Genomic DNA, 13,989 nt, shown 5'->3' with positions numbered 1-13,989 from the left:
TGCATGTAGGGTTGCTTGACTTCTAAAGGCTGTAGCTAGGTGGTTTTGGGCACCCTGATGGTCTGCTGTTACTACTGATCATTGAAAATTAGCAACTTTGTCCTTTTGACTAATCAGTATTAGTTGGACAACACCAAAAGAGGCAATCAATCATATGAAGCTGCTCATGAAGAAGAGACAATACCAGTTAAATCTCCTTCCCAGTTGCCCCTCCTACCTAACTCTCAAGTCATTGTCACAATAGATTATGGAAGCTTGTTCTTAGCTAATATTCTCCTAACAAGAACATTCATTCACAATTTAGCACTAAATGAGATTTTAGCACTGCTCAGCAGTGTTTTTCTGTCATCTGACATGTCTTTGAGAAAAAAGATGCTTCTTTGGATGACGGGATGAAAGACAAGGCTGGCACTGGGCTCCAGGATACCATTCCCTGTGGTCAGTATCAGGTCATGCACACCTGAGACCAGTCAGTCCCAGCAATGAAACACTATACTGAAATATTCCAGGCGTTTACTTGGAAACAACATAGACTGTGGATAATCATTTAACCTGGATCAAGGTTATAAATTGAGTTCAACAATTATCACAAATCACTTCACTCAGATAACTGTAGCCCCAGACAATTTTCAGGTACGGTTTATGAACTAAAATGCTTGATGCAGGTTTGGCCTTATTAACTCTCAACAGGCAAATGAAGAATCACATTTTGCCTTGTTTGGGTCTAATACACACTGTGATTGCCCAAGTCTTCAGATCCACTGAGTCATTTAAATAATTGCCTACAGCATAGTCCCAAGAAGCCTGCAATACTGACTTTTTTTCCATACAGTGGGGAACAAATAGCATTTCTAATAGCAAAGTACAACTTTTATGTTTCTTAAGAAATGTGATAGCACATACTGAATTGTTGATTTTGGCATTTAAAGGAGATGTCAGTATCAATTATGATTAAACGTGCAAAAAGGCACATTTCTAAACCAGATCTCTAAGATAACCCAAGGAGCAGAGAGTCTTATTGTAGAGGCTATAACATTTCTTCTCCACCCCTGACCACCTACATCTCTTTATACCTCCTGGAAGAGCAAAACAGGACCATCTAAACAAACATTAAGACATAAAATATACGAATACAAAACAACTATGTATTCTTGTAAGTTGAAGGAAATTAAAAAACAGAAGTAGGGGAGATCTTAGGGAGTAACCTCTAAAAAAATTCCACCTTAGTATATCATACCTTCTACTGCTAATTCTTTCCATCTTTCTTTGTTTGCTTGAATGATCTTCATCAAGTTGTCCTTAAAGCTCGTTAGGTCTACAGTTGCTAGAGAATTTTCAGTGTGAGTCCCTCCATCACTTGCACTTTTAAAACTGGGTCGTTTTTGTGCTTCAGCATTGCCTACTGCTCCCAAACTACTTTGGCTGCAGAAGGGAAAAAACCCTAAATTATGAACAGAGTTAGGTAATTTTAATAACACACAAACAGTTACTTTGAATCAAATTCCTTAGGACCTACATGCAATCACTAACTCAAAATACTAGTTTTCATCAAAGAGCATCTAAGATACAAGACATTTATTCAACTCATGAAGCTGTAAACTGGGATCAATTCTTATCAACCTTTTTCCAGCGAATTCTTGAAAACAATGTGACAGCTGAAATACCTTACTTGTAAGTTGGTTCTTGAAAGAATGTTTATGTAGCCATTTCGGAACAGCTTCTTAGCTGTGTTTTTGAACAGTGAATGGCATTTTTGGGGCTTACAGGAAAGATATCTGATTGTTACTTGTTGATCCATTTTAAAAAAAGCAATACAAACACATATGACAGATAAGTAAGTTTAGCTTCTGCTGAAAATTCTCTTCAAGATACATGCCTTCAAGTGTAGTCAAAGAAGGATTTAGTACAGTGGCTTTAAAATCCACTTAAGAGATACTGCAACTACCTTACACGTAAGGTAAGGTAGAAGTCAAATTGATTATTCATATGTGAATATGCAGATACATGTAAAGGCAGGAAAAAAAAGAATAAACTCTCTTTTTTTCTTAAGATTAAAAAATCAGACCTATTTCTGGCATTATACAGGTAATCATGTCATACCAGGTTTTGTTTACTCAGTTATGCTGCATAGTTTATCTCATTGTTAACAAAGACAGATGTTAATATGCATACAAATGGCTTTCCATTAATCTGAAAATACAGTTGCAGTGAACATATCAGTGAGAACTGCACAAGAAAATTAAACTGTAATTTCTGTGTGCTCCAGAGATGTTGAATGGGATAGAATGGAAGGAACAGGCTACAATTCTACTGCTTTTCAGGCACCACAGTGAATGTCATACCATACACTCATGGTGTCCACCCAGCAGTGTTTGTGCAACTCTGCTGACTCAGACATTCCTATATCCTGCACCGCATCAACCACTCTCTTTGTAAGTGTAGCTCTCAATTCCATACTAAGAAAACATCCCTTTATCCTCCACCCCACATTCCACAGAGGAAGCTTTGCTGGATCATTAGCGTTTTTTCATCTACCACTCAGTCATGAACATCAATCGAAAATGAAGCCTGGAGCTACTAATCATTTGCAGCTGCTAATCACTCATTTGTGAAGAAGTGAGTAGGTAAACAAGTTTTTTGTTAATAATGCCTTAGTTTAGCACTGTTCCTCAAAACACAACAAACATTGTCATAAATACCTGCTTCTAGTAACTTCTACTTACTTCTAGTAACCAAAATACATGTAAATTCCTGATCAGAAGAGAGCTAGGTTTATCATTTCGCTATTAAAATCTAACTAATGCGCAGCAAATTAAAAATTGCCCTGCAGAGTGGTCATATTAGTGGCCTCAAAGAAAGCTCAAATTACAGTTTTAAAATGAAAAAAATGTGGTAACATGCAATAGTTTAAAAGAAGCATCTGATTATTGAACGATGCTTTCAGCATGGAGTCACTCAAATAACATTGTCTGCCATAGCTAGTTTGTGTCATTGACAACTTCTATCATGATGCAAAAATCAAGCACTTGATGGACAAACTCCCCCTGCATCTCACTTACACTGTATTAAGATCTCTTAAGTGGAATATAAGTGGAATCAATTGTGTCTCAAGTGTACATAGCAAATAGTACCAAAATGGAAAGGTGAAGAAGGGAAGTGATTTACAGCATAATAAAAACCAGAAAAAAACTTGAAATCACCTTTACCACCTCCACTTCCAAACGTCTCCCAGAAAGCAAAGAACGACTTTTGGTACTGTCAATTAAAATTATACTGAAAATGGCTCAAGATAAGAGAACTAGGAACTTCAATAATCTATCGCGAAGATTATAGTCAAAGGAAAAAACTTGTTATTAGATATGCTGTAGAAAATTTACTTTATATTTTGTATTCTGGTCATTATTGTCTTTTTGCCTTTTTATATGCACGATTGTCCACAAAGGAGTAACAGCATACTGCAAATACAACATAGCACCACATGGTGGCAATACTGTACAGCTATTTATGTTGCTTTTCCAACTGTTAAAATAATTGCTATAATTCTGAGAATGACATTATTATGTTAGTTTCTGTTAGTTCAATAACTAAGCAGTGTGTTCTTACCCAGGTGTCCCAAATGCAGGACTTTCAGATTTTGATGCTTCCTCTATAAGAGGCATGACAATTTTCTCCATTGAGTCCGTAAGAAGAGAAAATGTTGGTTCTACTATGAAATCAATGAAACCTAAGGAAGAAAAAGAGATAAAATCAGATTTTACATTTTCACAGCTCTCAAATCTAAAAATAAATACTTGATATCAGGCTGATTTTCTGACTGTAGCCTGATTCAATATACTAGATACCACTAGTTTAATCTTGAGGAAAAAAGCACCATGAAAACCCAAACCATCAGCTATAATTAGATATTAGTAATTACAGCTTTTCACTCCTTTTTATTGTAAATTTTATGTGCTGCAGAACACACCTACCATTTGGAATGAATATTAAATATTGAATAAAAGGGAAGTTACAGTTGAGCCAAGGGGCTAGAAGTCATACTGTCTCTTTTACCATTCAGGTCTTCTTGCCAAGGAGTTAATATTTCAAACTGCTGTTTATTATTCTGTGGAGGTAAAGTGTTATTTCACAGTGTGTAGGAGTATTCTGTCAAATCAGTGACGAGAACAAGTAATATCCTTAGGAGACAGCATTCATCCCACAGTTCTGAGATGTCAGCTCTGAACAATGTCTTTTACATTTTAAAGTGCTCATCAAGGTATGGAATGACACAGTGAGAGAATGAAGCATTATTCTCTGCTGAGCACTTAACAGGAAAAAAAAAAAAAAAAAGGTAAACATGAGCTAGCAATGGATTTCCAGATGTCTTCATACTCTAACCATGCAACAAGGCATAAAGGTGAGCAACAATGCTTCAGCCTAGGATCCAGCTTCCCTCCCGCAGTAGGTATGATGATAAGCATGCTGCCTTTCAAGTCCCAGTGAAATGGAACAAAGGACATTTTGAGTGAAAAGATCAGACAGGATGACATGCTTCAGCTCAAGGATAAGACACTGTCACCTATAGAATCTCTCCCAGAGTACTGTGTTTGCTCACATAAAAGGTAGAGCTGTTGGCAGGACATACCGCTTTACTCAGTATGCTTCTAGGGTGTCTCCTTGTAACTAGCCCCAGTGACCTTTAACAATTTTTGTTTCCTTATTACTGCTGATGGAAACAGGGATAGAGCGAGCCAAGACCCGCATTTCTGAAAATGGGAAGCTAAAGTTTGGCCACTGTTGATCAAAATGCAATTAGGATTGACAGGAACAGAATGCAGTGGTCCTTGTCAACCCTAGGAGGCTTGACCTTGCATGGTTTGACCCTGCCGCACTGACAGTCTTAACTGCAGTCCAGAGATCTGATGTATGAATTAGCTTTGAGATGCTCTACAAAATGGTACCAGGCTTTCATATCATAGTAGAGACAGACTTGTGAGCCCTTGAGCAAGAGTCGATCTGTCTGAGGACATGATCTACCAAACTCTAAAGCATGTACAGTAAAAGTTGGGCTCATGTCTAGTGCTTTGGTTAATCCCTCTCCTATCCCTCCTTGGCATCACATGCTGAAATAACCTCATATTTTTTTTGAGACCAGCGCATTTCTGCTGTAAGAGCATACAAGTTTGGTGAACAAATAGGTGCATAGAAATACCTCCTATATGATGGCATTCAGAACACTTAGAATTCAAAATGGGTATAAGAAATGTCTGCATGATTTTATATGCTCCTACACATATAAGAAAAAGAAAAACACAACTTGTTTTTACCTATTTGGGACTGAGCTACCAAAGTAGACTTGCGGTCACAGAGTGGGGAAAACTGAAGACCTAAAGCAGCCTCCTTGTCTCCCTGCAAGCAACAATGATTAATATTATAAGCACGTATTTGACAGAGGGACAGAGAGACAAAGGACTCTGAACGTTTTTAGTATTTATTCAAGAGATTACTTTGTTCACTTATATTTCTAAATAAAAGCAAGCCACAAACTAAAAATGTCTCATTATTTATCTTTAAATTTTCAGGAAACATAAAAGTCAAAATTCTAGCTTGTATTTGATAATTTTTATATAAAGGAATTTATTGCAAGCGAGTTCTCCTCAAGAGCAAGGCATTTGCCAATGAGATTTAACATATATGAAGTCTTTCAATATTCAGTTTAGTCTTGCTGATCCCAGATGTAATGGGATTGGAGATATTTAGACCTGTTTATAATAGTATGTCAAATGCTGCATTTCCTTCTATTACATTGGTTTATCCAACATGTAAAATTTCTTCAATGGATTTACACAGATCAAGGCCATGATCTGATTTGAACTCCTTCTCACTAGCAGGCATATCTCTCTGTTGCTGAAGCCATAAAAAAGCACAAGCTCAATTTCATTACTCAGACAACTAATACAAACCTAGTTCTGAAAATATTTCAACACCTAAGACATTAAAATAGTTCATTTTTGTTGTTGTTGCTGTAACAGTCTTAGCAGACAAGGGGTCATTATCTCCATTTTCAGCATAGTACATCAACTGACTTGCAAAAGCTTGAAAAGAAAAGTCTAGTGGTGCCAGAAAAAACCCTGAAGAGACATCTTTCAAAGGAGGCTATAATTTGTGTTGCTGGACAAACCTGGCTGCTAGAAGCACTGACATTGTAGATATAGGAAAACTTAGTCTTTCAAGTAAAATGGCTCTACGTATTACGTCATGGAGAGTGCTGTTTCATGATCATTCAGTGGGGAGCAGTACATGAACATACCATTTTCCCAAAAACCTCATCAGAAGCTGATAGATGAAGGGGGCAGAATCGACCTTCCTTACTCTTTTTATCATATATCATTGAAATAGATTTGGGACAAGTTTAGAACTACAGTACCAATAAAACCGCTTCAGCCACAGGAACAGATGTAGCTTGCAGATTGTGTTTCATGTGGAAGTGGAGAGTTTTATCACTATGGCTTTTAAATTGTATGCCCAAATGTCCATAAGTTGACTTCAGAGTGTTGAAGAACACATGAACACTTACTACTAGGAGAAGTGCTAGTGGTATCTCCATGTAAATGTAGAAGCCAGATTGCAATATAATATAAACTGAGGTAGTTGTAACAATTTCAGCCATGGTTGAATACACAATTTCTAACACAATATTAATTTTCTAATTGTCCCTTAACTAGGTATTAAAAAAGATAAAATTCCACAGTAGTAAAGAATCAATTTGGATTTTTTTCTGTCTTCAAGTAGCTCTTTATCCTAATTATTAATTACTTCACAATTAATATAATACGTAATGCTTAAATGTCATATAAGTCTAAGTCTATTGTAAATTGTAATAATGGACACAGCATCGATATTTAAATTGATCATTAGAATTTCATGAGACTTAAAAGAAAAAAATCAAAAAACTCACTGGAAAATTCTCTTGTGCTTTTGGATGTATCAAAACTGAGAGCAGAATGCTATAGGAGCTGTGATACTTCTTTGAGTGACTTGAACTATGCATTTCTTTATTTTTAAGATTTTGAGATGGGTGGGTGTATTTCTATTTTAAACAAGTAGCTCAGATTTTCCTTGGCATTATAACACACTTTCTGTAGTTGTTGCTTTTAAACTTAAAATGTTGTTTGGCTTTTTCCCTGAAGTTAACACTAGCACATATTTTAAATGTTAGCTGCAGTTAACAAAGTTTTTTGTCTAGGTGAATGTTCATTTTTTGCTGGTGCTCACTACTTTGAAAGTTGCCTGTTAAAACATTGTTTCTGCTCCAGCAGTTTCAGGCTCTGCAGCTTTTTCCTGTAAAGTAGTAGAAGTAGTTGAATTACTGTTTTTAAAGAAAAGAAGAGGAGGAATTAGTGGGTTTTGTATACCTTCCAACTGCTTCATCTTGGCTGACACCAATTTGGAAATGCCGGAGGTTTCCACCACACACACTCAGACCAACAGACCAGAGGATGCACAACCAAGCCAGTGAATCTAGGAAGCAGGAGACCTACTCCTTCCGCACTTCTCAGTGCATTTATATATGTACAGTTACTTCATCACATATTAAATGTGTTGGAACTACTCCACACATGCTCTCCTTAGCAGTATGTATAAAGAGGGATTCAGTTCCTTGCATGCTCCTCTACAGCCTAAAAGACTTTCACAATTTATACTGCTGAGCTGCAGAAATACATATATGGTGATTTGATTCTATTGTCAAATGCCTTCTCAAGTCTTCGAGCAGCTTATTTGGGATCCAGTTACTTCTTCTAATTAAATGATAAAGGAATAACTAAAACATTAGCTGATCCTATGCACTCAACGACCAGTGTGGTACTGTTTGTCCACTTGACTGGACACATTGCCTTACTGTCCCATGGGCTCTGTCTAGTCCGTCTCTGTGTCTAAAATGTTTTTACAGTTGGTCATTTCTGACCTTTTCAAGTAATATATATATGGGGTAATCTGTTCCTCCTTTTTCCTCTCAAGTTCAAAATTCTTATCATTCCCCCTTACAGAAGTAGACACAAACTCATGACTCTACTCAGCATTTCCGAAAAATCTAATCCATTCATTATTTAGATTAAGGCCCCAGCTCTCCAGTCTGTCTCTCCAGTGCAAAGCCCAGAGTCAAGGATGCCCTGATGCTCCCTACTGAGAACTCATATGAAGAACCTCTAGGAACTGAGCAAGAACCTCATAGCGCAGATGGACCTAACAGCCTCATGGTTTATCATACTGACTTTCTTATTCTCTGATCCTTTTTTCCTATGTGATCCATCTGATTTGAAAATTTCAGCATATAGCAAAATAACAACAATCAAGATAAGCAAGACATACACTGTTTCATTATCTGTATTAACCATTTTTAAAATCTGTGTGTAACTGTAAAAACTGTGCAATACCTAACTTGGATTTTGGTTATCAATTGTACTTCAGTAACTGTAATGTTAAAAATGTGCATGGTCACAAATATTCATTACAGGAAGAGTATTCCCCTTTCAGAGAAATTTTTTCTTTCACTTGTTGAGGTGATTAAAAAAAATGGCAGCAGGGACACCAACACTTCCTGGGCTTTCTCTTTGAATTCAGTACCTCACAGAAATGAAAAGACTTTCACAAAGGTGTGTCTTCATTTTTGTTTTAGGGTACATGGCCACAGCGTTAACAGGATGATACTGTCTAACCTCTGGCTTTAGATCAGGTCATTATGAAAGCAAAACCATCAGATCTATGTGGCATATGCACGGCAAACACTGGTAAGGGAAAAAAATAGGAAGGCTTTGTGAAATGTGAAACGGAGACAACTTTTTGCCGCCTTTGCTGAACATGAATTCTTCCTATTTTCAAGTCCTTCATTCTACCCTGCTGGTGCTTCTTTTTAACTCAAAGCATATATAAATCTCTGTCTACAGAATGAAAACAGCTTGACAAGTTATATTATTATTGAAAGAAAAAAAATGATACAACACTCAGAATCCTGGTATCAGCTGAAATAGATATAGAGCTATAACAATTTCATCTTATTCACGCACATAGAAGTTGAATTAATGTCAGTGGTATGTATGAAGAGTAAGGAACATATACTACTGACTATGCTTGTCAATCATAACCAACGGCATCCTTACTGATAGGCTTGTGAAAAGATTTAATTGCGTAACCATTGCTCCTTGAACTAGATTTACGAAAAGATTTTAAAAATGGCACCTGTCGAAAAAATTCTTCCATCAGGGCCATGGTCCACCGGTAGTGCAGTTCCCAGGATTTTGCTGGATGGCTTATGTCTGCTGCATGTAGAATCAAAGACATGGCTTTGGCTTTGTCTACCCTGTCAATTCAAGGACATGCTCCAATTATCTCAAAACAAAAGCAGCTAGTTAAATTCTTTTCTTGTACATGAGCTCATTGAAAAACTACAGATAATGAACAGAATGGAAAATAACCTACCCCTCTGTCTGCTGTAGAGTATGTCGCATCGTTTTAATTTGCTGAAAATGACCCGACATATCTGTAGACAAGACCATCTCAATGACCAAGCTACGCAACTCCCTAAGAATAATTAAAAGCAAAATGATTGATTACAATTCATTTATTCTATGTATGGTACATTTGTTTAAGCAGTACTTGTTAATTTATAACTTTCTAAACAACATCATGGGGTTTATTATGTTTTTAAAAACATTTAAATAAATTATTAACAACTTGCACATTGTATCCTAAAGGGATTCTGTGAAAGCAATGTACTTCAGAAAACGCACTCTGCAATCACTATTTTGAGTTACACCGTTTTGTAATTCCTCTTTTCCAGTGTATAAACTAAAACTATATGCAGTTATCTCACCCATTATAAGTCTTTCCTAATTTTTTCACCAGCAGAGTATTCAAAAAAACAGTCGGTCTCTGGGCTTACCATCACACAAGAGGATATATTTGTGTCTTTTATTACCGCCTTTACCTTAGAGCAGAGCAGGCAAAACACTAAACCTAGAAAGAAGGCTGTGGAAACACTCAGAAGAGCAAGAGGTATTCCATCTGAAACACTATCAACATTATACCAATATATGAATATTATGACAAACCACTCTTCATCTCAGAAATACCTTAATGCCTATTTAACGAATCAGAACAAGTTCAGGATTCACAGTTTATCTGTATGTTGGCTTGTCCATCAGCTTTCTATTCAATGAATATGAAAATAGTAAAACATGAGTCGTGTAAGAAAGTGTATTAATTCTCATTGTATGTGAAAGTACGTTAATTTTGTCAACAATAATTACTGATTTGGAAAACTCTGTGTCCTCGATGTAGAAGGATTGTATACAGACCATGTAGGATTCTACTGGTTCTTTATTTACATGCTTTTTAAATGGCCTAGGAGGATTTATGTGCAAGAGTGTTGCTTCTATGTATATTGGGGACAATTCACCACATTAAATCTCTAATAATGTACCATATATCTTCATAAGCATGCTCCCAATCTTAAGGATGTCCAAGTATCAATTACAACAGCAGAATCCTACTTTAGTCATTGTCACTGAGCTTTCATATTGTATTCATTTCTTTGATTTGCTTAACAACACATTTTTTGCAAAGGACTGCATTTTAAAGAGGTAAATTGCAGTTTCCTTTAGGGCTGTTAGAATAGTTTGTTATAAAAACTATCAAGACTGCTTTTGAGCCAAATTAATTGCATATTTAAGCTGATACTCCTCACTGATTTTTGTGCATTTATTCCTGACTTGCGTTGATGTAACTGGATAAAGACTCAATCCTCTCACTTCTACTCAATAATATGCAGTCATAGCAACTTGTGTTTAGAAAATGCCTTATCTGACCTCATAATAAGACACTAATTAATTTGCATCCCTACTGTTCCTCCTCCACATTGTTTTGAAACTGTACCCTTCAAATGCAGCCAAATCCATTTAATAAAAAAAAAACCAAACCAAAACAAACAAACAATAAAAATACCCGCTAACACTGCATGAAAACTGAAGGCTCTGCATTGTTAAATCTTGTTGTTTGTAAGACTGAAAAAATTATCACTTCCCCTTTCTATGGGTTATTTTCATAGGAACTTTCCATGTCTGAACTTTTAAGGGTAATCAGAAATAAGTCCACCCCTACTACACAAGTGACACAGAAAAGCAAAACGCTGTTTCCAGTAGATTCATACTGTGATGGCAGGAGACAATCCTAATTCTTACCTCCATCACCTGAAAAAGCATCAAACAATGTAGCACTGTCCTCCTCACACACTTCTGAAGATTTCAGGCCACTATAAAGCTGCTTAACAGCAAAGGAGAGACTATCCACCTGCAGCCTGTGGTTGTTTCCTGCCTGTGTCCCCATCCATCATCAATAGAGAGATAGAAAATTCAGAACTGAGGGGGAAATGTTAAATAAAGCTTTACAACAGCTACAAGTGCTCAGTCTACTACCACTGCCCACAAGATCACTCTTGGACTTCAACTATTCCCAAATGATTTCCAAGAGAAAAAAGACCCTCTCAACTTCCATACTGAAGGAGATCTCAACCGGTCTCATAGGTAACTCCTGGACAGAAATCTCTACCCACTTCATTAAGCAGTCCACAGCTGCAGGCATTGGGATAATACACTTAGCATTGCTCAAGCTACCATGGCATACGTAGGTGTTGCCGTCTTTCGTTCTATGATGGGAAGTAGTAACAGTATTCACATACAGTCCATAGTGGTTTTTTGGGGCCCACAATTGGAAGACTACTGCTTTTGAGTATACAGTCTCCACTTTTCTGAAGTGAACTGTCATTGTCTGTGCTGTCATCCTTTCTTAACCCTCCTATATCCACATGTCCTATGGATAGGATACTGTAAAAAAAAAAAAAAAGCAAGACGATGTGAATACGAATAATGCTGTAATAAACTCGGAGTGGTACATGGACTTCTCTGAAAAGTAGTTAACCAATAAACAGAAGTCAACTTTATCTGGATTTGGCCACGACAAAGACATTTAGTCAGCAGGAAACTAATAAGAAAATACAGGAACAGTCTAAGATGAGCAAAAGCAAGTTGGGAACTGAAGACATAAGGTTCATCTTGCAAATTATAGCAATCCCATTTTCCACAGACAGAAGACTCACAGGGAAGTTGTGAAAGAAAAGCTGTTCGTTATGCATTGTATATAATATGCATATTGGGTTTTAGTCTTCTTTTATATAATCAGGCAATATATCAATGTATGCCTTATGACTGGAATGGTTTGACACCCGATCACCTATAATTGTTGACGTAACACATGGTGTACTAGAACACAAGAAGCCTGGTAAATCAAAGGAAAAAGAGGGACAGAAAGGGAACCCTCTTTAGTTATTTAGGGGCACTAAGTGAGAGAATTGAGGCAATATGGAAGATTGGAATATATTTTCAGAATTGAGAAAAGGGTGAGAAAAGACTATGAATGTCATGTGCATTATCCACAAAGGACATCCTCATCACAATGCTAGCAGTGTTTCCCTGCTCAGAGCCAAACCCTATGTTTTAAACTTAATTAAAGCTGACAGTTTATTAGTGCATTTATCTTCTTAACATTAACGTGTAGAAAAGAAAATGTAATACTATAAAGTCATTCTCTGTCATTTTGCTTCATCTTGCTGAAATAACTAGCAGAACCACGGCTGAAATAGGCAGGGGTATTAAATGTAAAAAAAAAAATGAAACCACTGTAACTCAAGAAAACACATCTGACAGTGGTCAAGAAATTAATCAGTGCCAGGAAGTACATTAAAAAGTTGAAAAAAATATCATTTCAATTTGCTGCCTATTTGATTCAGTGCAAACTTCAAAACTGTTAGTCTAACAGCATGAATTTCAGAACAGAACCAAGTATTTCACTCTAGTAATAATCAGAAAATTGAAGAGCTTCTCTTAAGTGGCTAACAGACATGTCATGGCACCAATGAACAACTGTACCTGATGACAGGGTAACCAGAACTTTTTGATATTAGAAACGAATACTGGGAAATCATCATTTCTATGATTGACCCTATAAATTAAATATAAGACTTCAACAGGTTGTGCAGGTTCTCAGACTGGCACTTTGGAAGTTACTGGTTTGTTTGAAAGTACAGACTGTAATTGCCTAGCTAAGAGACAAAACATGGAACTGAGTGTCCTAGTTTAGTTCCTTGAGCTAACTAGTGAGTTCATACTCTCTTCCAAGTTGTACTGATGTCATGGTTTGATGTGGAGGGGGGGGTGGTTCTGGTGGCAGGAGAGGGTTTTGCTCCCTGCGACCTCCCCAGTTTTGGAACCGGGTTAGGCTTAGTTCTGGCCACCAGATCAGACTGCCATCCCCCTCAGGGTTGAGCCAATAGGGCGCCTCTGCGAACTGCCCTATTTAAGTCGGGACAAAGAAACCGGAAAAGGTGCTTTGCCCAGGAGTGAGCAGAGAAGGGAGGAGGGCACTGCCCCCGCTCCCTGGCTCCCGGCCGGGCGGCTGCCTGCGTCAGGCCGGCGCCGCCCACGGAGAATGGCGGCGGCGGAGCCAGCTGGGGAACTCGGGGGCACCCCACTCCCGGGGTGCCCACTGGGCTGAGTTCACCCGGAGAGGACTGAGATCTGAGAGAAACAGCCGCATCGACAGTAGGTCAGTGAGGATGGAGCGGGAGGAGGTGTGCCGGAGCCGAGTTTCCCCTGCGGCTGGTGGTGAGATGGCAGGCTGCCCCCCTGCAGCCAGGACGGCCTCGGTGGAGTAGAGACCCACTCGCAACCCGTGGGGAGAAGATGCCTGAGCCTGAGGATGGTCGTGTTGGGGTGCACGACAAGGCAGAGAGGCATCTGGAGTCTGCGTGACGACCCACGCCGGAGCGAGTGGCTACAGCTCCCTAAGTACCCAAGACTGTGGTAAAGCCCACACCGGAGCAATCTGTGGGGAAGGATTGTTTCCAGTGGGCTGGACTCACGCTGGAGAAGTTTGTGGATTTTTCCTCGTGGGTAGGGG

The 13,989-nt window shown here is 38.1% G+C and overlaps 1 protein-coding gene across 1 annotated transcript in view; it reads right to left on the bottom strand.

Moving 5' to 3' along the window:
* PDE1A (phosphodiesterase 1A) overlaps window positions 1–13,989 on the bottom strand; it is a 163,251-nt gene that overhangs the window by 20,082 nt on the left and 129,180 nt on the right. Inside the window, exons 9-13 of the mRNA XM_086615272.1 lie at window positions 9,457–9,558; window positions 9,217–9,337; window positions 5,307–5,388; window positions 3,604–3,724; window positions 1,238–1,422 (exon numbers count right to left, since the gene is read on the bottom strand). Coding sequence (XP_086471398.1) covers window positions 1,238–1,422; window positions 3,604–3,724; window positions 5,307–5,388; window positions 9,217–9,337; window positions 9,457–9,558 — 611 coding nt within the window. The remainder of the gene's footprint in view (window positions 1–1,237; window positions 1,423–3,603; window positions 3,725–5,306; window positions 5,389–9,216; window positions 9,338–9,456; window positions 9,559–13,989) is intronic.

This window comes from Tauraco erythrolophus, chromosome 8 (genome assembly GCF_009769465.1).
Source record: "Tauraco erythrolophus isolate bTauEry1 chromosome 8, bTauEry1.pri, whole genome shotgun sequence".
Taxonomy (NCBI): Eukaryota; Metazoa; Chordata; class Aves; order Musophagiformes; family Musophagidae; genus Tauraco; species Tauraco erythrolophus.
This window is presented reverse-complemented; position numbering and strand designations above follow the sequence as displayed.